The sequence below is a fragment of the Hemiscyllium ocellatum genome, chromosome 2 (assembly GCF_020745735.1).
Source record: "Hemiscyllium ocellatum isolate sHemOce1 chromosome 2, sHemOce1.pat.X.cur, whole genome shotgun sequence".
Lineage (NCBI taxonomy): Eukaryota > Metazoa > Chordata > Chondrichthyes > Orectolobiformes > Hemiscylliidae > Hemiscyllium > Hemiscyllium ocellatum.
In genome coordinates this window covers 80,450,425-80,475,410 of record NC_083402.1, presented here as the reverse complement: position 1 = coordinate 80,475,410, position 24,986 = coordinate 80,450,425, and the positions used below count along the sequence as shown (strand labels likewise).

The 24,986-nt window shown below is 38.3% G+C and overlaps 1 protein-coding gene across 1 annotated transcript in view; it reads right to left on the bottom strand.

Moving 5' to 3' along the window:
* Positions 1-5,309: 5,309 nt before the first annotated feature.
* The window catches only part of rorb (RAR-related orphan receptor B), an 86,371-nt gene continuing 66,694 nt past the window's right edge, over positions 5,310-24,986 (bottom strand). Inside the window, exons 5-10 of the mRNA XM_060845016.1 lie at positions 22,690-22,811; positions 20,722-20,854; positions 15,958-16,065; positions 9,767-9,877; positions 7,216-7,328; positions 5,310-5,465 (exon numbers count right to left, since the gene is read on the bottom strand). Of these exons, the coding sequence (XP_060700999.1) occupies positions 5,310-5,465; positions 7,216-7,328; positions 9,767-9,877; positions 15,958-16,065; positions 20,722-20,854; positions 22,690-22,811 (743 nt within the window). The remainder of the gene's footprint in view (positions 5,466-7,215; positions 7,329-9,766; positions 9,878-15,957; positions 16,066-20,721; positions 20,855-22,689; positions 22,812-24,986) is intronic.

Genomic DNA, 24,986 nt, shown 5'->3' with positions numbered 1-24,986 from the left:
TTCAAACTAGAGGCATGAGAATTCTTGCATCTACCAAACAAATAGATACTGTCACAGTTTCCTATCTCATTGCAAGATGGCACCTCCAATAGTTAGTGTTGCCAACATGAAGAAATCTCCAGGAAAGTCTCCAACCAGATTTGTTAATCCAAACACTTCCCCCAGTCTTGCACTAGAAAGTCAAGCACTGAATTTTGTACTCAAGCCCTTATGTGGGACTTGAATGCAGAACATTGTGAACTGGGGGTACCTAGCGCTCATGATTGATTCTCCCGGTGAGAATTAGGTTTTTATTTTCAGACCAGGACATCAAGTTTATTTCTTTCACCTGTTCTTCGTCATAAGAAAATATTGTGTTTGCAGGTTTCTTTGCACATATTTAAAATAAAAGGGTCTGAATTTTTAAAAGTGCATTTCTAACAAAGACATTACATATTTTGAATATTTTTTGAGGCAAAATTATCCAAAAATTATAAAGATTTTGTGTGAAAGTAGATCTTGCAGTTTCTGATGCATAAATTTGCCAGGTTTGTCAATTTAGTAAATGAAGAATTTTTCACTTGTCTACCCTGAAGATCAAACTTAACTCCTTGATAACACATCGGGTGTTTAGAAAGAAGAACTACTCCAGCTGCTGTGTGGAGTAACATTGCAAATACTATCAGAAGGAATACTTTTTCCATATCGTCATAGAACAATATTTCCTCTCTTTCCTTAATGTTTTGCAAAATATGGAATTTAATCCTCACTAATAAAAAATTACAGTAACCAAACTTCTTTGAAAAGTTAAACAAAAATAATGACAGCACCAATGTTCAGTATGCTGCACACAGTAGGATTTAAATTTAAAATGGTTTTTGTTGCTTTTTCTTGTCCTTATTTAAGATGTTGTCATCAAAGCACAGAAAGATTAGTGTTTAGTGTTCCCATAACCCTTTTTTTGCAATCAGCACGGACTCTTTAATTTGATGGTAACTTGAATAAATTATTGTGAAAAGAGATCTTAAATATTTGAGATCCTTGGTTGGAATGTTCTTGTCTTTCCATGAGTGCTGGTTTGAATTTAGAAACACACCCTTTGAACAATGTTGTTATCCCTGCTCCTGTTGTAGGAGTCAAATTTCCATAAAATTCTTTATAAATAGTCTGCAGCACGAACTTGGGATCACAGAAGTTCTGTGGAATGTTGTGTGCAATGCCAAAAGCAATAAAGCACAGCAAGAAACTGAGGAACAGGTCTTTCTAAAACAAATGGACGAGCACAATGGACAGTTGACTTTTCTGTTTTTAGTTGTACTGAATTGAATTAGTCAGTTGCAATGTTTTGAGAAATGTTCAGACGACTGAAAGGGAACCCGTAGTATTCTCTATCCATTTAAATGAACAGGGAGAAAATTAGATGATTCCCTTTCAGGCATTTCATTCCTAATGTGTCCAGATGCTGATACAGGAAAACCTGCCTCATTATGTTTCACATTTTAAAAAAAAATTGCTTTCAAACTCTAACAGATCAGAACATTTTTTTCAGTTGGTCTTACATTTAGTGTCCAGAGTCAACAATGACAAATTTCAAAGCCAACCGATGTCAAAATTACAGAAAATCTCAAATTTGCCAGAGGAGTCTGTTTAAATCATATCTGCGTAAGTGTGCTATTTATATTGTACAAACTAGCTTTCCCCAATGGATACTCTGAATGGGAGTTGGAGCTCTAGTTGTCATGTCACTGGACTAGTAATCCAGAATTTCAGGTTATTACTCAGGGACATTTGTTCGAATAATACAATGGGAAACAGTGTAATTTGAATTCAATGAAAAAATCTGGGATAAAAAGCCAGTCTAATGGCGACCTTTGCAACCACTGTTACTTGTCATTAAAACCACAAGATTGTTCACTTTTGTCCTTAAGGGAAGAGAATCTGCATCCTTACTTTGTGCAGTCTCCATGTGACTCCAAATCCACAGCAATGTAAATGACACTTAATTGCTCAGAGGGCAATTAAAAATGGACATTAAATACAACTCATCCCATGAGTGCACATAGATAACAAATTATTGCTAAGGAATGAAAGATAGTGTTCAATGGTGCACAATCAGTTGGATCAGATTGACAATGGCCAAATTCTGTTAAAGTCTTTTCTGGTCTAAGATCCTCCAAGGATACTGGGGGAGAACTCCTACTGAAATTTATTGCTCTATTCTTATTGGGTTTGAGATTTTAGTTCTGGCAACGTTGATATGTGGGGTCTAAGACACCCATAGGAATTTCCAAAGTAGCACGCACCATTCTAATTTTGAAATCAGACTGATTTCTTGTGATAATAAAATGAGTAGGGAAAGGACAGTCTGAATACACAATAGAACAATGATGGCAGCTGAGAGCAGATAATGGTTGCTATCTAGCTGTAAAGAGAGAGTTATATTGTGAGCAAAACAAAAATCTTGTGCAGTAATTTAAATGCAATAAAATATCTTGGAAAAGTGCCTTGAAACTCTTGTAAAATGGGCAAGCTTGTTGTACATAAAATTGGCAATCCCATACAAACTGTATACTAATAAACATCTAATTAACTCCTAGCTCATTTTAGACAGAGGGCATGTCAAAAACAGTTACGTCTAGGATTTTTTTTATTTCAGGAGAGAGGAAAGAACAAACATTGAGAGCCAAATCAGAAGTACAATGAACTTCCGTAAAGATCAGAGTGGGGTTTTCTTTTGTCAAATTGAAAGGGAAAGATATCAAGATGAGACTGTATCTTCAAATGCCACAGTGTAACATTGGTTTTACATTTCTGCTCTGTGTGCCCTTTATTTCAGCAGAGCAACTGGCGAATGTTTTATTCAACTTGCTCTTCCCCTTTAGCCACTTAATTTTGAGACAAAAAGTGATGATTGGGGAAGGCAAATGGAAAAGCTGCAGTTCTATTCATAAATTAATTCAATAGATTTTGTTATAAAGCAATTTTGCCTAATAAAAATGGGAAAAATTAGACCTTCAGTTTTCTTCCCATCTCTCCTGATGGTGGTGATTTATACTAGCTAGTTTTCCATTGCTTTGGCTAAGTGGCCATCCTTTATATCACTGCCTATACAATGGGTATGAATAGATTATTAGTGCATGGAAGGTGTCATAATTAAGTCGGAATGTTTCCTTCATTGAACAACTGTACACGTGCTCTTCAGCTAGCATCACTAAACAGGAATCAGGAATATGAGGAGTATAAAGTTTTTTTTTAAAAAAAAATCTAGTTTAGCTCAAGAATGATGTACCAAATGCAGCAACCCCACTGCTGCTCTGGCTGAGATCATCTCATATAGCACAGACACCAGGGACTGAATTTAAGACATTCACATCTGTAAAATTCAATGGCACTCTGAGCTAACAGGGTCACTTGAGTTAGAAGTTTTACTGACAAAGCTGTAATCACTTTCTCCCTCTTTCATTTTTAGTTTTGCCATCTGTCTGCTTTCTTGGGTTTGTAAATGACAGCAATATTTCAAAGAATGTTAAGTGTGCTTACATGTGCTTTGGAAGGTATGATCTAGACACAGTCTTTGCTGCTTTCCCTTCAACTGTGGAAAATTAAACCACGCATTCCACTAGTTGATGATTTGCTAGAATACAGCAATAAATGATAGAGCCATTTTTCTGCTCAGATAACAATTAGCCTTCAAAGTATTTTTCCATATAAGTCTCACAACTGTAAAGAATTGTAAGTAACTCATTACATTTTACATACGCCTTATATATAGGTTGCAAAGGCTAACAATTAAATTTATGGCCATGAAGTGTATAGGTTCAACTTTCCTATTTTTGGATCTGTTTAATATGTAGACATTAGTATTAAAGGTTACTAGATTTTCAATGAATTTCCATTGTTGGCAGAGCAACATCATAATTAAAATCATATTTGCACTCTCTTTTTCCCATTATGAATTTGATAAAGGACAAGGAGCAGTCAAAGTAAAATACTTCTTCCAGTAATGCCGATGATCATTTTACAGGACAAATGTATAGGCTGGTTTGCTGGTGGCTGTACTGCACTTAGAAAGATAAAGTGCCACTGTTCACTGAGCACCAAGAAACTCCTCCATGCTGGTGTCAAATAATCAAAGTCCATTTCCAGCTGAAATTTGTTGCATTGCAGGGCTTTTTTCCCAAAAATAATTGAAATTGGAATGATATTAAGAATATTAGCAGAGCTACAAAACAAGCTGAAATAAACTGCACATTTACAACAGAATATCAACATCCAGAATGTTATGTTCAGTCTAATTAGACCAACAAATCAAATAGTGCTTCTTGATATTCTAAATATAAAATTTTGAGAACAAAAATGGATCTTGTATGGAAAACAGTAAGTGAGAGGGAGTTGCAATATCAAAATAGGAATGTGGGTATAGTGTCCCTCACTGACTGACAGCTCCGATGTGGAGTAATAAAGATATGTGCTAAAAGCCTTTCCTGGTAGATCGAACCATTTTACTACCAGCTTCTGTCTGAAACACACTGAGACACAAACTGTTACTAAAAACAAAGACCATTACAGCTTTCACACAAGGTTTTAGAACAGAAATTACTTTGTCATGGTCATTACAGCTAAAAAGGCCAAATAATATCTTTTTTGATTTGTGTTTTGTCATTCTGTGCAACTTTATACATAAAAATATAGCTTAATGTGGAAACCTAATGCGTTTTCAATCTAAAGTTTACATTTCCAAGAAACAAATCCCTAAAATCAGCTTTCCATTTAACATACTAGAATCCACACTCAATTTCTCAACAATCCAGACAAGACTTTTGTTTATGTCTTTTTATCTTTCACATATTTTCCAAATATATACTTGCATCCATATATATTGGAATTGTGAAATCCTTAAAAGTAAAATTGCAAGACCCAACAAAAGACATGAAAAAAAATACACACAGTAACAGTTCAGCCCAATAGGCTGAATTCTCTTAAACCATATCTTAAGCCATGAATAGAAGGAATAATACTGTGAAATCACGGTTCTAATTATAAAACAGTATTAACCAGCATCTGATTGTTAAAACTTACCCCCAAAACAGATAAAAGTAGAATGACTTAGCTTTTGTACATTTTCTGAACGGCTCCACAAAGCTCCATATCAGGTGCAGTATTTACATTCTTTAATCGGTAGCGGTGAAAAAGAATCTATTTAAGTGCAGGACATTCCTAGTGTTGCAGTAGTAATTTTTTTCATTTAGAAGTCTCAAATTTACATGTCTTTTGTCTTTTTCTGAAGAGAGCTTTATTGCAAGCATGGTGGCGTGTGCCAGCCACCACCGTCACTTGGGGAGGACGGAAGAGTCCGGGTTAAAGAGCTCCTTGTAGAGAGGAGGAAACAGGCTGTTGGCTGTCTCTGGGTGCAACAGCTTGAATGCCTGGAGCTTGTCAGTGTGCAGGTTGCAAAGTGCAGTTAAAGTTGGTAACCTGGAGATCAACTGAAAGAAGAAAAAAAGTACATAGTCTTAAATGCAACTGCAAACAATGCTCTATTGACCTCATTTGTTGGGCCAGTACAAATCTTTACTGTAAACCTTGTCTACCATGTCTGGCTAGGCCACCTTTAAATGTAGGAGTACGGGGGAGCAGGATTATGTCTTTCATCCTGTTGGGCCTATCCCACTGTTCTAAATTATGGCTGATCATCTATCTCAACTACAAATTTTCAAACTATCCCCACATTTAGATTAGATTCCCTAAAGTGTAGAAACAGACCATTTGGCCCAATAAGTCCACACCAACCCTCCAGAGAGTAACCCTGACTAATGCACCTAACACTAGAGGGAATTTAGCATGGCCAATTCACCTGACCCAGACATTTTTGGACTGTGGGAGCAAACCGGAGCACCGGGAGGAGACCCACACAGACACTGGGAGAATGTGCAAACTCCACACAGACAGTCACCCAATGCAGGAATTGAACCCAGGTCCCTGGCACTGTGAGGCAGCAGTGCTAACCCCTGAGCCACCGTGCCACCCTAATATCCCTTGATTTCATTAGTAACTAGAAATCCATCAAGCTCTTCCTTAATGTTGAGCTTCCGCAACCCACTTGGGTAGAGAATTCCAAACATTCACTTTCCTCTGAGTGAAAATGTTCCTCCTCATATCAGTCCTAAATGACTTGCCTTTTATTTTGAGGCTGTGTCTGGTGCTAGATCCCACAGCCAGGGGAAACATCTTTTCTGCATCTATTCCATCTACCTCTTTAAGAGTTTTGTAAGTTTGGATGATATTCCCTCTTATTCATCCACAGAAGACAAGGCAATTCTTCTCATTAGACAATCCCACTGTCCCAAGCATTAGCTTGGTGAAGCTCTGTTGCACTCCTTCTATAGCAAGGATATAGGTGAGGAGATCAGGAGTGCACACAATACTCTAGCTGTGGCCTCATGAATGTTATACACAATTGACTTCTTTGCTCCCATGTTCAAATGCTCTTATGATACAGTGATTACCTTGCAAATTGCGTGCTACTGCTGGCAAGATCTCAGAGACTTATGAACAAGGACAACTGAATCCCTTTGGACATCAACAGCTTTTTGAACAATAAAATGTAATTTGACCCAGGTTGATTCTTGGATTTATTTTTGCTCCTTTCCACTTTAATTTTTTTTTTGTTTCTGATCCTTCATGTGCAGGTAGCACCTACACCATAACTGCGCTGAAAACCTCAGAAATTTGAAACCTTCCCTTTCACTACATTTTTCTAGTCACATGTTCCTTTGCTCAAACTTCCTATTTCTATCCTCACTCATATATGGTACAGCAAACAATGATGAGCCTGCTGCTTAGAGGTCTTGCTTTTCAGTGTCTTGCCTAGATTAATAAATTTTACTTTTAGGACTTCAACTCTCTGTATATTTATGTCATTGTTGCCAATGTGTGCCACAATCTCTAGGTCCTCACCTTTCCCCAAAAGTCCTATAGCTGTGCTGTTACTTCCTTGACCTGGAACCAGGGATGCAAAATACTGGAGCCATGTCTATACCTACAGATAAATCCATCTGTTCCTCTAACTATTGAATCATCTTGTTTTCAACACTGAAGATAAATTAATTTGCACTTTTTTGTCATTACTGAGTGACTTCATCCAGTTTCTTATAGGCCAAATTTCTTCCTGTATATAATGCTTCTTCCATAACTTTCACACTCCCATTTGACCAATTGGGGCGGCTCAAAGAATACCTTTGCTAATGTGTCGTCATCCAGGTGATTTTTATGAATCACATGCTGTAGTGCAAAATAAACTTTTTCCTGTAGCTTTTGAACCTTCCTTGGTTCCATCAACCATGGTCGATCTGAAGGAAGTGGAAAGAATACAGATGTAAAGCCACAAAACTCATTCTCTTCTCTTTTATAAGGTATTTCCTTTTAAATAGTGAATGAACTTAGGAACATGAGTTGGTCCTTGAGCCCATCAAGCCTGCTACACCATTCAATAATATTATGATTGATTTGGTTGTGGTGTCAGTTCTCCTTTCCTGCCTTCACTCCATACCCCTCCACTTTCCTTGTGGAGAATTTAGCTCAGCATGGAATAAATTTAAAGAGCCAAATTCCACTACCTTCTATGGAAGTAAATTCCACAGTCTAATAACTCTTTGACAGAAAATACTTTACCCTCATCTCTGACTTTAAGGGTAAACCTCTTATTCATATTCTACACCCCCAGTTCTATTCTCACCCACATGTGGAAAAAAACCTCTCTTTATCCACTCAATCTAGTTCCCTCAAGATCTTAAATATTTCATTAAAATCACCCATCAATCTTCTAAACTTCAATAGATGTAGGCCTAGCCTGTTCAATCTTTCCTCATGAGTCAAGTTCCTCATACAAGGAATCAGTTGAGTATATTTTCTCTGATCTACTGCTGAAGAAATTTTAATATTTTTTTAAATAAGGAGACCAAAACTATACATGGTACTCTAGACGTTGTTTCACCAACACCCTGTACAGCTGTAGTCAAACTTTCCTACTTTATTTTCCATTCACTCAATAAACAGTAAACAGCAACATTTCATTTACCTTTATAATCATTTGCTGTACCTGCATACTAGCTTTCTGTGATTCATATAGCAGGACACCCAAAACACTCTTTATCATCGAGTTCTGCAATCTCTCTCTATTTAAATGGTATATTGCTTTTATATTCTTCCTGCTAAAACAAACAAGTTCATGTTGACCTGTACTGTAGTTCACGTGTCAAACTTTTGACAACTTGCTTAAAGCATCCATACCCATTTCTAGACATTACCTTCAACTGACAATGTGTTTTTAACCTATCTTAATGTTACTAAAAAATTAGCATGCACATTCAGTCCCTTCATCAATCATTAACGTAGATTGTAAATAGATGAGGCCACAGCACTAATCCCTCTCTGGCACTCCACTCGTTACAGCTTGCCAACTTAGAAAGGATAAATTTATCCCAGATATCTGATTCGTGTTAGCTAACAAAATCTTCATCAACACAAATACGTTACCCCCTATACCATGTCATTTCATCTTATGCAGCAACCTGTGATGTGGAATCTTATCAAATACCTTCTGCAAACCCAAAGTATTCCATCTATTGTCCAAAAGTCTAACTGATCAGTTAAACTCAACTTCTGATTCACAAATCAATGTTGGCTCTACCTAATCAATTCATGATTTATAAGTATCCTGTTAACTTGTTTATCAATGCTCTTTTTTTTGTATGAGTATGTTAAACTAATTAGCCAATGATTTCTTACTTTTTGCCCCCTTTCTTTCTTGAATATGAGTGCTATGTTTACTATTTTCAAATTGTTGGGAACATTCCAGAACTAAGAAATTTTAAAACATTATACCAGTGCAACTACAATTCTTGACTCCAACACTTTGAAGACCCTGGGATTCAGGTCATCCTAATGGTTTGCCGACCATGCTTTCCCTGGTAATATTGAAGCTGTAAAGTTCATCCTCTATCCATTTTTGATTTTCAGTTACCTTTGGGAAATTTCTTTAAGTCTTCTATAGGTAGAAGATACCTTTCAAAGCCTCTGCCATTATCAATTCCCCAGACTCACTCCTTCAAGAATCATCACTGGCTTTAGTTACTTTTATCCTATTCTCATTCTTGTAGAAACTCTTGCAACCTATTATTATGTTACAAGCTAACTTCTTCTCATTTTCTACTTGCTGCTCCTTTATAGTCACTTTTTGTTAGTTCTTAATGTCCATCCAATCTTCTGACCTACAATAATCTTTGCAGTTTGTACAGTGTTTCTTCCAATTTCATTATCTCCTTATCTTCAGTATTTAGTCACAAATATTGCATCCTTCTCAAAGACCTTTTCTTTCTCACTGGGATAAATCTTTGCTCAGAGTTATATGTCTCCTTAAAGTACTGCCATACAAACTCTATTGTCCTATGTTTTAATCTCGTTCCCTAATTTACCTGAGCTAACTCTACCTTTATACCCTCGCAGTTACCTTAATTTAGCTTTAAAACATTTCTCATGGACACACTTTTCTCACTTTCAGATTAAATATTAAGTTCTATCATTTTGTGTTCACTGTCAGCTAAAGGCTTCTTTATCAGGAGGTGATAAACTGGAATACCCTTTAATTCCAAATACAATAATTTAAAAACACTTGTACATAAAGACCTGATGAAGGGCTTTTGCCCGAAACGTCGATTTTCCTGCTCCTCCGATGCTGCCTGAACTGCTGTGTTTTTCCAGCACCACTCTAATCCATAAAGACACTAACCTGGTGATATCAGAACAGCAGCTGAAAACAAAGCAATTTCTTCCTCAGTCAGCTGAAGGGAGCACAAACTCTTAGCAAAGTCAAATATAGCATTGACTAGGTCATCACATCCTGAAAGGAAATAGATATGAACGTTACAATCAATATTACCAAATCAACTAAACGTGTATATATATATATATATATATATGAGTTACACTTCTTTAAATTCTATCAATACTAATTTAGAAAAATCAATCTTATTTCATGGAGTAGCAATATAACAGCATGGCAAGCTAATAGGGCCAGTTTTTGTATAACATAATGGTTGTAGTGTGCTCCAGCTGTCTGCAAGGGTCATTGTTGTGAAACGATTCAGAATCAGTGAATAGCCAGGATTACTTATTTGAGGTCAAGAATTCAATTGCTACCAGTAGGGAAAATGACTTTGACCTTAGATAAAGTAATGGAGATTTAGATTAGATTAGATTAGATTAGATTAGATTTACAGTGTGGAAACAGGCCCTTCGGCCCAACAAGTCCACACCGACCCGCCAAAGCGAAACCCACCCGTACCCCTACATTTACCCCTTACCTAACACTATGGGCAATTTAGCATGGCCAATTCACCTGACCCGCACATCTTTGGACTGTGGGAGGAAACCGGAGCACCCGGAGAAAACCCATGCTGACTTGGAAACAGATCACTGTTCCTTTACTGTTGCTGGGTCAACCTCCTGGAATTCCCTCTCTAACAGCATTGCAGCTCTACATACAGCACATTGACTCCAGCAGTTCAAGAAGGGCAACAGCAATGTCAGTCAGACAGTCAGTACCATCTATCTCCCACCAGTTAATAAAAATTAAATCATGCCTAATATCCGATTAAATTCAAATAATTCAGTAGGTACGGGCAGCGATGACAAGGCCTGTAGATACAAGAAGAACTGGCCCTAGGACCTGACTGAAAGTCAGGAAGAAATAATTAATTATCTCACAAACAGGTCAAGATTTCCTTCACAGCTCATTTATTCTCTAGACAATTATTCATAACTTTAGATTTTGTCCAGCAGTATCAATGCTTCCTTTTTCTGTTTCTTCGCTCTGTCCTCAAGGCAGCATGGAACATTAGCTTCTTTCTATTTGTATTCACATTCAAAACCTGGGACCACTCTCACATCAATTATCCATTCTTGATCAAACTTGCTTCTTCTCCTTGTCATTGTATATGTTATGCTAAGATGCCTCACATTGTTTGAAAACACCTACAGCACAACATGCATTAATCTGCTTCTATTCTTCTGCATGCGAAGATGGGAGAAAACAGTTGGGAAATAAGGATGGGAAGAGGAAGAAGTTCTATCTCTACATGGCAAGTCAGACTCATGGAAGGGGCCACCGTCAGTATCAGGAGCAGAGGAGAATACAGTACTGGAGATGCCCAAACTGGAGGTCCGACATAACAGCCGTTTAGGAATTCTCTTTTCCTTCTTTTCCTCTAGAACCCCTATAGTGCAGATTGAGGCCATTTGGCCTATTAGGTCCACACTAACTCTCCAAAGAACATCCAACACAAAAGTCCCAGCCCCTTCATCCTATCCTTGTTACCTCACACATCTTTGGATTGTGGGAGGAAACTGGAACACCCAGCCAAAGCACACACGAAGAACATGCAAACTCCATACAGACACAAGGCTGGAATCGAATCGGGGTCCCTGGTGCTGTGAGGCAGTTCTGTTGACCACTATGCCATCGTGCCTCCCAACTCTATCTCTGATACATTCATGCTATCAAATCAGGATAGTGGTTTGTGCTGGCATTCATCTGCTACTGTTTACCTTTACCACTAAATGCTACCCTTTTTATTGTCCTCTTTTGATAGGTCCTTCAGATAACTTTGATCTTTCTGCCTCAAAGAATAAGGGAGAGAACATCACAAAGAGATGCATTTATTCACCCTCTTACCAGCATAGAAAGTGGCGTCTGGTGTGGTATAGGTGGTGCATTAGAGTGGTTTACATTTTGTACTTCATTCAACAAAAGTCAGCAGAACTAGATATTTTGTGGAAAGGATTCAGAATAGTTCCAGAGTTGGGGAAATTTTAATTACAAGGTTAGGTTGGAAAAGCTGAGGTTGTCTAACTTGGATTGATGGGTGATTTGATAAACGTGTTCAAAATTATGACAGGCTCAGATAAGGTAGATAAGGAAAATCTCTTTCAATTAGTTGTTGGTAACAGAGCCATGTGACATGGATTAAATGTTTTAAGTTCACGAGAAATATGAGGAAGAACAACTTTTATGCAATTGTTAGTAATGACCTGGAAATCACTACCCTTAAGGATGGTGAAAGCAGAAATAATGAGTTCAAAAGGAAATTGAAGGGTTATGAGGATTAAGCTGGAGATAAACTGACTAGATTGTCCTGCAGAGAGCTGGCATAGACTTAATGAGTAAGATGGTTTACTTCGGTACTGTAAATGACTTGACTCTAAAGCTCATCAAAACATTCAAGTTTCAGTGAAAAGGGTCACTGACACGCAATTTACTACAATGCTAACTAACATTCATGCAGACCGGTTAATGCTGAGAAATATCTTAACTTATTTTATAAAGCTGTCACCAAAAAGATGTTTAGTTTAATCAGGTGGTCTACTCAAAACCTTGACAAATTCTTTATTTTAAAATTATACTCAATGTCCTACATACAATATCCAATCTTGCACAGGCCTTTCCTTTGATCTTTTTCCCCTGTAATTTCACCAATTAAAATCTTCAGGAGTGTATTGGGATTTTTCTGTAAAGTCTTGAAGGAAGAGCCTTGGAGACCCCAAGAATCTCTGTGGAAATTCATTTTCTGACTGTCGTTATAACCCCAGAGGACCACAGACTATTATTCCAATAGAAAGATATAAATGGTGGTGTGTTTTAACTGAGCATCACCACCTACATTCACTCTAATTTGTGGACCACCAAGGTCCATGTATACTAAACCTAGAAATCAACACTTGAAATGGTGTTGACACATCAGTTGGTGTGCATGAACACTCAATGTATCTGCATGGCCACATAACATAGAGGGAGGTTTGGTCATCATGTTTCAGGCGAGGGTGCAATTGAGAAGGCAGGACCTTCATGGTGACCTCTGCCTGTGTGGAAATTGAACCCACAAGTCGCTGCAGTCGTCACTGCAAACAAGCTGTCCAGCCAACTGAACAAACTGACCAAATTCAGTCCCAGCTTTCCCTTTTACCCGCCTTCAAAGAGTATTCTTTATTTTGTTCAGAATGCTAACATTTACTTTCCATTATTCTGGTTCCCAATGTGTATTTTATAAACAGGGCATCTTTGTGCAGATCCTGGAAACACACCATTCCTAGTCAGGCTAAGAAACACCTCATTCCCTCCATTTCTTTTATCTGACCCATTGACATTCTTTTATTCTTGTCCTCATTAAGACAGAAGATAAGATGGGTAAAGATTATTTCTAATGGTTGACAAATACAATTCTTTTAATAATTTGTTCTTCAGACTGGTGAAACACCTCTTATGTGGCATCATGTAAAGCATCTTCTGCAAATTTATACATACATTATTCAACTAATTGCCTTGATTTATGCACTTCATGACTTTCTCAAAACATTCAACCAAATTAGTTAAAATCAAACTTTTATACAAATCTATGCTTTAAATTAAGGGGAGGTAGGTATAGGACAGATGTTAGGGGTGGATTCTTTACTCAGTGAGTCGTGAGTTCATGGAATGCCTTGCCAGTAGCAGTGGTGGACTCTCCCTCTTTATGGGCATTTAAACGGGCATTGGATAGGCATATGGAGGATAGTGGGCTAGTGCAGGTTAGGTGGGCTTGGGTCGGCGCAACATCGAGGGCCAAAGGGCCTGTACTGCGCTGTATTTTTCTATGTTCGATGTTCTATGCTGACTGTGCTCTACTGTCCCATTCTCAGTGTCACTAATTTCACTTCATATTATGGACTCTTAACAGTGTGTGAAAGTTACTTTTAAGAGTCTGAGCCATTGGGGGAAGCCTTGTTTGTTAATAACATCAATTTTAAATTCTGGCATGCACTTGGCCACATTTTTCTGATTGGTCAAAGATTAAAAGGTGATGTACCTCTATGCCTTGGAAGCAAGACTGCCCTTTCTCTAGCACCATGGATTCATTAATCTTTTGAAGTTACACCCTGAAGATAACCAGACCTAAGATAGGAGCAATTCACTAAGCTTAACTCTTACTGTGATAGTAATGTAACAATTGTACAGTTCAGTCCAATGGCACAGTTGCTACAAGAAAAAATTATTGAGGATAGTATGACTAGTTCCCTTGTTATCAACTCCCTGACCTTCTGAATTGCATTCTTACAGGTCTCGTGATCTTGTTTTACTTTTATTCCCATTATTTTTTTAATGCACAAAGATGTTTTAGATTAATTTTATTCAGCTTCCATTGCTTGAAGGTGTGGTATTACTGAAATCTATATAGAGTCATAGAGATGTTCAGCATGGAAACAAACCCTTCAGTCCAACCAATCCATGCCGACTAGATATTCTAACCCAATCTAAATCTCACCTGCCAGCACCCGGCCCATATCCCTCCAAACGCCTCTTAAATGTTGCAATTGTAACAGCCTCCACCACATCCTTTGGCAACTCATTCCATACACGTACCACCCTCTGTATGGAAACGTTGCCCCAAAGGTCTCTTTTATGTCTTTCGCCTCTCACCCTAAATCTATGCCCTCTAGTTCCGTAATTAGATTACTTACTTACTTACAGTGTGGAAACAGGCCCTTCGGCCCAACAAGTCCACACCGACCTGCCGAAGCACAACCCAACCAAACCAATTCCCCTACACTTACCCTTTCACCTAACACTATGGGCAATTTAGCATGGCCAATTCACCTAACCTGTACATTTTTGGATTGTGGAAGGACCTGGAGGAAACCCACGCAGACACGGGGAGAATGTGCAAACTCCACACAGTCAGTCGCCTGAGGCAGGAATTGAACCCGTGTCTCAGGCGCTGTGAGGCAGCAGTGATAACCACTGTGCCACCGTGGACTCCCTGACCCCAGGGAAAAGACTTTGCCTATTCACCTTATCCATGCCCCTCATAATTTTGTAAATCTCTATAAGGTCACCCTCAGCCTCCGGCGCTCCAGGAAAAACAGCTCCAGTCTGTTCAGCCTCTCCATACAGCTCAAATCCTCCAACCCTGGCAACATCCTTGTAAATCTTTTCTGAACTCTTTCAAGTTTCATAATATTTTTCCAATAAGAAGGAGACCAGAACTGAATACAATATTCCAACAGTGGCCTAACCAATGTCCTGTACAGCTGCAGCATGACCTCCCAACTCCTGTACTTAATACTCTGGCCAATAAAGGAAAGCATACCAAATGCCTTCTTCACTATCCTATCTACCTGTGACTCCACTTTCAAGGAGCTGTGAAGTTGCACTCCAAGGTCTCTTTGTTCAGCAACACTCTCTAGGACCTTACCATTAAGTGTATAGGTCCTGCTAAAATTTGCTTTCCCAAAATGCAGAACCTGGCATTTATGTGAATTAAACTACAACTGCCACTTCTCAGCCCATTGCCCCATCTGGTCCAGATCCTGTTGTAATCTGAGATATCCCTCTTCGCTGTCCACTACACCTCCAATTTTGGTGTCACCTGCAAACTTACTAACTATATCTCTTATGCTCACACCCAAATCATTTATGTAAATGACACAAAGTAGAGGACCCGCACCGATCCTTGTGGCACTCGACTGGTCACAGGCCTCCAGTCTGAAAACAACCCTCCACCACCACCCTCTGTCTTCTACCTTTGAACCAGTTCTGTATCCAAATAGCTAGTTCTCCCTATATTCTGTGAGATCTAAGCTTGCTAACAGGTCTCTCATGGAGAACCTTGTCGAATGCTTTACTGAAGTCCATATGGATCACATCTACTGCTCTGCGCTCATCAATCCTCTTTGTTACTTCCTCAAAAAACTCAATCAAGTTTGTGAGACATGATTTCCCACGCACAAAGCCATGTTGACTATCCCTAAGCAGTGCTTGCCTTTCCAAATACAAGTACATCCTGTCCCTCAGGATTCCCTCCAACAACTTGCCCACCACCAACATCAGGCTCACTGGTCATACTGGAATTGTCTCAAATTATAATTAATAAAAAGGCTTTTTCTTACCGAGAGCTTTGAATGTTTGCATGCCTCCATATTTTCCTTCAAAAAGCACTGTGTTGTTCAGTGGATTAAAGGCACGGCACATTCTGACCAACACCACCTCCAAACAACCTAACATACAGAGAAACACCATTGAAAAAAATATGCAGTGGTGAGACAGCACTGTTGATCCAAAAGTCAAAAAGTGTTAAGAAGATGCTTAATTTAAATTACCAACGTTAAAGCTAAAGAATTCCTAACAATTTGCTAAGTTTAAGCTGATTTCCTAATGTGAAAAGTTGAACAGAATGAATTGAATGAATGAACAGAAAAGATATGAAGGTGCACAGATAGGTTCCTAGAAAGAAATATACAAATCTTAAAAGACTTGTCAAGTGTTTACTTGCCTAACATGAATTTAACAAAGTTTGTTTCATGAGATGAATAGCACTTTGGTAATTTCAAAGGCCATGTGTCCCAAGTTATTATTGTTAACATTATGGGGAAATGATATGAAAATGTTGTCATTTTACATGACATTGCATTGTTATTTAATGTTCACCTCAAGGACAAAATTTTAAGCATTTTTCTTCACCAGTACACCTATATAATTTTAAGAAACTTGTTTAAATATTCTAGTTATTCCAGAGTGATGGTGCATTGGACATTCTATTTCCTTCCAGTTTACTCTTCTTTCCTCTTCTCTTGAAGGCAGTAACTGTTGCTGTGGTATATTTCCCAATATTATGTTATCTAATCCAATTCTGTTATTCAAATGACGAAGACATTACCTTTGAGAAAGATCACTTTCTTATCAGGCATGCTTATTTAATAACAGGTAAAACCATAAGCAGAGATTAGGCGAAGGAAGGTTTGCTCTTTCTGCAGTCAAGATCACACATCATTGTTTGTAGAATCATGAGTTCATAGTCTACTCCATCACAAATTACATTATCTTCAAATAATCCTCGTCATTTGTAAGGAGTTATGTAATTAATTAAACTTCTCTGCTCTTTCTGCACAGTCCAGCAATGTTCAATTCTCTTAGAAGTTACTATTGAATGTCCTACCACCATTCTTTTAGGGAGGGCATTTCATGCCATAACTGATGCCAATTGTAGTACTTTTACTGTTGATGTTTCAGCCGTCAGTTGATTTAGCACAGACTGTGCAAGTAAACTGGAACCTTCCAGAACTGTACAGCTCAGGAAAATGTCATTTGGTGCATCTATTCACTAAGCAACCAAAACCCCTGACTAAACCTGTTGTAGTATGGCACAGATTTCAGATCAGAGAAGCCTAAATCTTTTAGACAGTCATGTGACATCCCAGCATGTGACATCCCTTTATTGTGTATATAATATTGCAACATATTATAACATCAGTTAGCTGGGTATGCCTGTGATTTGCAGCTTTGTAAATAGTTATAAATAAACCTCAAGTTTTCTATCTCTCAAGAACCCAACTATCTGCATATATGTTTCTTTTAAAAATGTGCTTAAAGGATGTGGGTGTTGGTAGATGAGCGGTTGTTTCCCAGACCTTATTGCCTAGAGGGTAGTTACGAGTCATACAGTATATGCCAGACCAGAGAAGGGTGGCAAATTTTCTTCCTTTTAAAGGACATTAGTGAAATGGTTGGTTTATGACAATTGATATTAACATAAGGGTTCTTAGGATTTGAACCATTATTCCCAGGACATTAATCTAAGATTCTGGAATACTAGCCCAGTAATACCACTTATGCCATGATCTCCCCTTAGGGTGTGTTAATATATATAATGCTGGTTAACATATATAAAAACACACCTCAAAAATGTTAACAGTTGTACGATGCTTTGTATTGTTAAAAGATTCATAGGCCCCTTAAAAACTGGCAATGATGATAGTACAAGTGAAAATACAAAAATAGACACATTAAATAATGACTTTGCCTCACTGTCTACTCTGCAGAATTAGGATTGCATGCTGGATGTCCCAAAGAAACTAATGGCACTTCAGGGATGGAGTGACATTACTAAAATGAGTGTATGCAAATTAAATTAATTGAAGAAAATAATGGCAATAAGAATAACAAATCCCCAGTAGAAGAAAGCTCCCTCTAAGTGTTTAAAGGAAGTGGGTAAGAACATTGCTGATGTTCTAATCATGATCTTTTCAAGTTCTCTTGCATGGACCATTTCTTTGGATTAGCAAAGTGCACATTGGACTCTACCATTATTTAAATGAGCCAAAAGAGGAAAGCCAATGTATTATTAACTAGTAGCCAACCATTCATTTTGGAAAGTCTATCATTTTAAGATGAAGTGACTGAACATCTTCTGTTTTAGCTGATGAGAAAGCCAGCATGCTTTGTGAAGAATAGTTTCTACCTGAGGAACCTGAATGAATTTTATAAAGAAGTGACGAATTTGGTAGACATGTAAATGTCTATTAATGCTATTTATATCAATCTCCAGAAGCAGAAGACAACAATTCCCATTAGAGACTTCAGCTGTTGATTGAAGAGAGAAATAACTGACCTGTTTAAGACATTGCCTGTTCAGCAGAATACAGTGAATGGGACAATGGATGAGATTAAGGCTCTGTCTCTTTTGTCATGTCAATGTGAAAGATCCCATGGCACTATTTCAAAGAAGATCACAGGAATTGACCTCCAGTATCCTGACCGAAATTTATCCCGTAATAAACTATACAGAAACAGATTTTCCTGTTGTGGAGTCTTGTCGTGCATATTTTGCTTGCCACTTATCCTACATTACAACAGTAATTCCACTTCCAAAAATACTTGATAGGCTAGTAAAGTGTTTTGGGATATTTTGAGCTTGTGTTATATAACTGCATATCTTTATTTTTAATTCCTTTTCTAAAGGACTGAACTTGAGATTAAATTAGGTTCCCTGCAGTGTGGAACAGACTATTTGGCCCAACAAGTCCACACTGACCCTCCAAAGAGTAACCTACCCACACCCATTTTCCACTGACTAATGCACCTAACACTATGAGCAATTTAGCATGACAGATTTACCTAACCTGCACATGTTTAGATTGTGGGAGGAAACTGGAGCACCCAGAGGAAATGTACACAGACACGGGAAGAATGTGCAAACTCCACATTGACAGTCACTTGAGGCAGAAATCAAACCTGGGTCCCTGGCGCGGTGAGGCAGCAGTGCTAACTACTGAGCCACTGTGCTCTTCAGAAGTTTTGCTTTTTTTAAATACTGATGAGGCATGGACATCACTGGCTGGGCCAGCATTTATTGCCTGACCTACTTGCCCTTGACAAGGTGGTGTAAAGCTGCTTTCTTGAACACAATGGCCGAGCAGAGGCTGATAGCCAAGTTGCGTACCCATGAGAATTTGGATTCATGTCACACTACAGGTGACCCCACTGCACCACACACACACACACACACACACACACACACCTCTCTGGGGTGAATTTGCTTTTGCAGAATTGCACTGGCAGATACATTCTACTTTGTTCAGAAAGCACACAAGCTGTAGGCAGTCAGTATTTTTTATAATCTATGTGATTTTTTAAAATTCCTACTTTGGAAATAGAACCTGTCTGACTCAAGATTGGAATACATAGAGACTCTAACCTCACACCTTTAATGCATTGTCTGAGCTGAGATGTCACCTTTTTTAAAATAAAACCTTAAGTTAACTCAAGAATGTGACTTGAAACAAAGTCTTGAATGTGGATCTACACATTAATGAATTGAAACCTGCAACTCATTCTAAAAGATGAAAATCTTAACAGCAATCTAGGTTTGTTCAATACATCACATCAGTGTATGATACTATGATTATTTGCTATAAGTTCTGTGTGCTATGATTCTACTCCACTAGTCACCTGATGAAGGAGCAGCGCTCAAAAAGCTCATGCTTCCAAATAAACCTATTGTGACTCTAACCTGGTGTCGTGTGATTTTTAACTTTGTCCACCCCAGTCCAACTCTGGCACCTCCACTTCTTGAACTACTGCAGTCCTTGTGCTGTAGGTAGACTCACAATGCTGATAGGAATGGAGTTCCAGGATTTTGACCCAGTTACACTGAAGGAACAGTGATATATTTCCAAATCAGGATGGTGAGTGCTTGGAAGGGAACTTGCAGGTAGTGGTGTTCTTATGTGTCTGCTGCCTGCTATACAAAGCATTGGATAGACCACATCAGTCATGCTTTGACAGTTCTGAGCACACACATTAGGAAGGATAAGTGCAGTTTGACTGACCAGAATAATATCTGAACTTCAAAAATTAAATTATTATCCAAGGGTATTAATGGGGGTGTGACAAAGGTGATTGTGTTGAGCTACATTGTGGATCAGAATGATTGCCTTGAATTATGAACAAGCTTCAGGGTTATGTATGTTAATCCAATTGGGTAAAGACTTGTTACTTTGACTGGAATGTTTGGTAGGTGTTGCTTAATGCCTGAATTAGCGTGCATTAATGCCTTCAATTCCTTGTGACAGTGTAGATGTCAGAGGAAAATTCAAAGGGAAGCAAAGCCCAGATGTGTACCAGCATCAGCCTGTACAATTCAGTCTTCCATTTCATCTTAACTTTCATTAGGCTAAAATGATAAAAGCGAATCATTTGACAACAGAAGATATGATCAAAGATGAAATAATAGCATTGTATCACTGACTCCATAATTGTGGTTGCTTGTGAAAGTAATCACAGAAAATAATTGCATTGCCTCTTAAGTATTTTTGCCATAACCCAAAACTTAACTGAAACCTTACTCATTACTGAAATATATTTGCAACCCATACCTGATTTGAGGAGGAGTATTTGATCATTCTGACACAAGTCCATGAACCCTGTAATGCGTTTGGCGAACTCGACTACGTACTGTATTGCGTGCGTGACCTGAATTGCACATTGTTGCCATATGACTTCCCTCACCTTTTAAAAGAGAAAAACACAGTAATGGGAGGGAAAGATGAAGCAAACTACACAGAACATTTGAGGTGTGTTAGAAACAAATGTCAGAAAGAAGAGCAATAGCATTTTGAGGGGGATACCAAGGAGAAAGTTATGATATCGTTCCTGAAATTAACATTCAACTTTCCCGAGCCAGTTCAGCTATATGTGTTAGAATGGGAATGAGTAAAGGACTGGAAGTACCATCATCTTTCTCCTGGTATTCTGTTCAATTCTGATTTGAATGTTTAGGAACTCTGGGCCACACCTGCCGCCTTGACTTTCTCTCTACTTTCCTTGTCCACTTTTCATTTTTATCCACATCAACTTGGAATTCTTTTTAGAAATCTATTTTTAAAAAATGCTTTCGCCTAACTAAAAATACCACATTGCCACTGCTTTTTAAAATATACTTTTAAACTTAACAATTGCCTCTTTTGATACCATAAGTAACATATAAATCCTCTTTTCTCCTCATTTTATTCACTTTCAATTCTAATAAATGATCTATATCTGAAATGTTATTTGTGTTTGACTTTATGAATCAACCTTTTGTGTTGTTTTAACATCCTGTGTTTTAATATATTCTGAATTTAACATTTGGACACTTTATCTGCTTTCGCAGTATATAATGTATAAAATGTGGTAAATTCTGTACCATTGTTTTAATTAAAGTTAAAACTTGACTTGTCACTTAATGGAGAAAGTGAGGACTGCAGATGCTGGAGATCAGAGTCAAAAAGAGCTGATGAAGAGCTTATACTGGAAAGGTTGTCATTTAACAGTCGAATTTTAGCTTCACTGTTCTGTGGTTTCTTTGAACAGCACAGGTCCGCATTATAGACCATAACTATTTAGCTCCATTTTGCAAAACAAATATTCAAAATAAATCTGACACGCCAGTGGCACCAATCACCAATATAACCCCAAATCTTAGAACGGTATCTGTGTGATTATTTTTCACAGTCAAATACACCAGGAATGATTCCATGGTCTGTGACTCCTGACATGAGTGCCATTTGCTGGAAGCATATCTGAGGAGATTACAAGTGCCAGTGATCATCATTTTTCATCAATGGGTAGAAAATCATTGTCTCCCTCTGAGCACCGTTCTCTACTCATGAAAACAGAGAGAGCCCAGCAATTACAGTTAACAAAATCTGCAAATGATATTTTGGCCTTGAAGCTTTTGAAATAAAAACCGAATGAATCAGGCAGTACATAGTTTGAGCAAGGAGGGAACTTGAAAACCAAATGATTTTATATTTATTCCAAACTTTCTTTGAAGGGACCTCACTTTTCTTCTTCTGACCCAATTCGTATCATAAGGATGACAATTGTTACTATATTTCCCTTTCAACACAAACTTTACCACCTCTGTTATCATTTGCTATTCTCAAGCTAATCTGACCCTCACGTTCACCTTTCCATATTGCTTTATCCTGAGCTTTAAACCCATTCTGCAGCCTGTACATTGAGATACTAATCTAGAGGACCTCATGATTTTGGATATTTGCAAATGCATTGCGTCTCTAAGGCTGCTTGCTCTTTATCTCAAAGTAAGGTTGTTCGACTCCTTTCGAACTGTAACATTCCTCTATTTACATCTGTGCCTAATAATTTCTTAATACAGGTCACTAGTGTGGTGTCTAAGACTTCTCATTTCACATGTTTATTCTAGGCTGATATTTCCTTTCTTGCTGAAGTTTCCATGTCATTCATGTGTTCAGTTACATCATCATGATTTAATTGGATCTCGTTATATCAAACCTTTTAATCGAAAAACGTTGAAGAGCAATGTAAATATCAATGGTTACCTTGTTTTGGTAAGTTTTTATTTCTTCATATGTGTGCGTCTGCCATGCCAACTGTTGAAGTTCTTCCACTGTATACTGACATGTCTCCAAGTGGGACTTGATTATATTCTGTGCAATACGATCTAAGGATTACAATATATAAATTTAAGAAGTAAATTATTTGATATATTTATGTAGTTAAATTCTACTACCCTGATTGTCTGAAGATGGTTGTTCTATACATGGTAAAAACTTCAGCTGGCAATTTATAATTTTGGTTTTTAACACTTTAAAAACTCAGAGGATCGATGCATTTCTCAAGCTGAAATATCACAGTATTAGCTTCTACAATTCTATTAGAGTTTGGTCTTGGACATCCCCTCCATAAGAACATAAACAAATTACAAGCAGGAAAAGGCTACTTGGTCAATGAACTTGGGACTTGTCAACTGATTTAATCACATCCAAATGCTTTCACAAAAGGCCTCAATGATTTTATTCTCCAGGAGCACATCAATTCAATCATCTTCACTATTAATTTTAATGGTTCAATGGCATAATTTAGTCCATAAGTCTTCCCTAGTTACAGTAAAGTGATTCTGCATTACACTTCCCTCCAAATTCCTAAATATTAACTTGTGCCCCCTCTATTATTTGAAAACTTTGCTTGGTTTAGTTTTTGGTAGCATTCCTGGCAGTGAACCAAAGGGTTATGGGCTCAAATCCCAGTCCAGGAATTGAACAATGTATTCTTACACTCCAGTACATGTGTACTTAGGTGGTCTTTCAAATAAAGCATTAAATTCAGCTCTGATCTGCACTTTATAATTGATGTTGATGCTGAATAAGATAGATGCAGAACAGGTCCAGCAACTAAATCTTGGGCATCCATGAAGCAGCACCAGAACTGCATTCAAGAACAATCTGTAACATCATTCCCTCGCCAGCATAATGCTCAATCATCCATTTTCACCAATTCAAATGATAAATGCTAGCTCAATGAAGAGTGGCTGAGAGGAAGCCAGGAGCAGCACCTAAAAAAGAAAATGCCAGCCTGGTGAAGTTATAACATAAAACTATTCATAAGCCAAACAGCAGAAGCAGAATGAGGTGGTAAGAATCACAAAATCCCTACAGTGTGGAAACAGGTCATTTGGCCCATTGAGTCCACACCAACCTCTAAAGGACATCCCACTCAGATGCACTGGCCTCCTACCCTACCCCTGTAATCCCGAATTTCCCATGGCTAATCCCCCAGAACATCTCTGGACACTATGGGCAATTTAGCATGATCAATCCAGCTAACCTGCACATCTTTGGATTGTGGGAGGAAACCGGAGCACCCAAAGGAAACTCACGCAGACATGGGGAGAATATGCAAACAGACAGTCACTCGAGTGTGGAAATGAACCCGAGTCCCTGGTGCTGTGAGGTAACAATGTTAACTACTGAGCTACTGCGCTGCCCCAAACTGATAGAGATCATTCCAGGAGTGGTAATCTGAAGCTTTAACTAACTGACAGCCTGCTTTAGGAGGAGAAAAACCTCCCTTCACCTTTGCCCTCAGGCCTCAACCATAGCCAGCAGGATCAAACCTGTGCAGGGAAACCCCAATGGATTTTGAGAACTAAGTGATCCCACAACTAACTGATCAAATCAAAATTCTGCAGTCCTCTCACAGCAAGCTGTGAATGATGATGGAAAGTTAAATAAATAAATAGAAGAGTTGACTCCACAAAAATCCCTATCCTGAATGTTAGAGTATGAGCAAGTTGTAATGACATGAGAATAATTTGCTCACCGACGCTCAGTTTGACTAATGCCAGAGCCATTCAGCTCCTGACATAAATACAGACTTCTCCAAACATGGCTAAAAAGTCTGAACTGTCAGCATGACTGCCCTTGATATCAAAGTCGAAAAGTATGACGTTGGAAAAGCACTGCAGGTCAGGCAGCATCTGAACAGCAGGGGAGTTGACCCTTCTGCTTTTGCCCAAAATGCTGACTCTCCGGCTCCTCGGATGCTGCATGACCTGCTGTGTTTTTCCAGTGCTGCACGTTTTACTCTGACCTCCAGCATCTGCAATCCTCACTTTCTCCTGCCCTTGATATCAAGGTAACTGTGACTAACTGTTGCATCAAGGAATTTGAGCAAAGCTAGAATTACAGGCAAAATCCTCCCGTTGCAGTCATTCCTTGCAAAAAGCTATAGTTTTTGGAAGTCATGCCTTATCAATTGCAGTACAACTCTGGAGGACCATCTCAGGATTTGTTTTTCATTTGAAGCAGGTGGGACTTGAACCTGGCTCTCTCAGTCT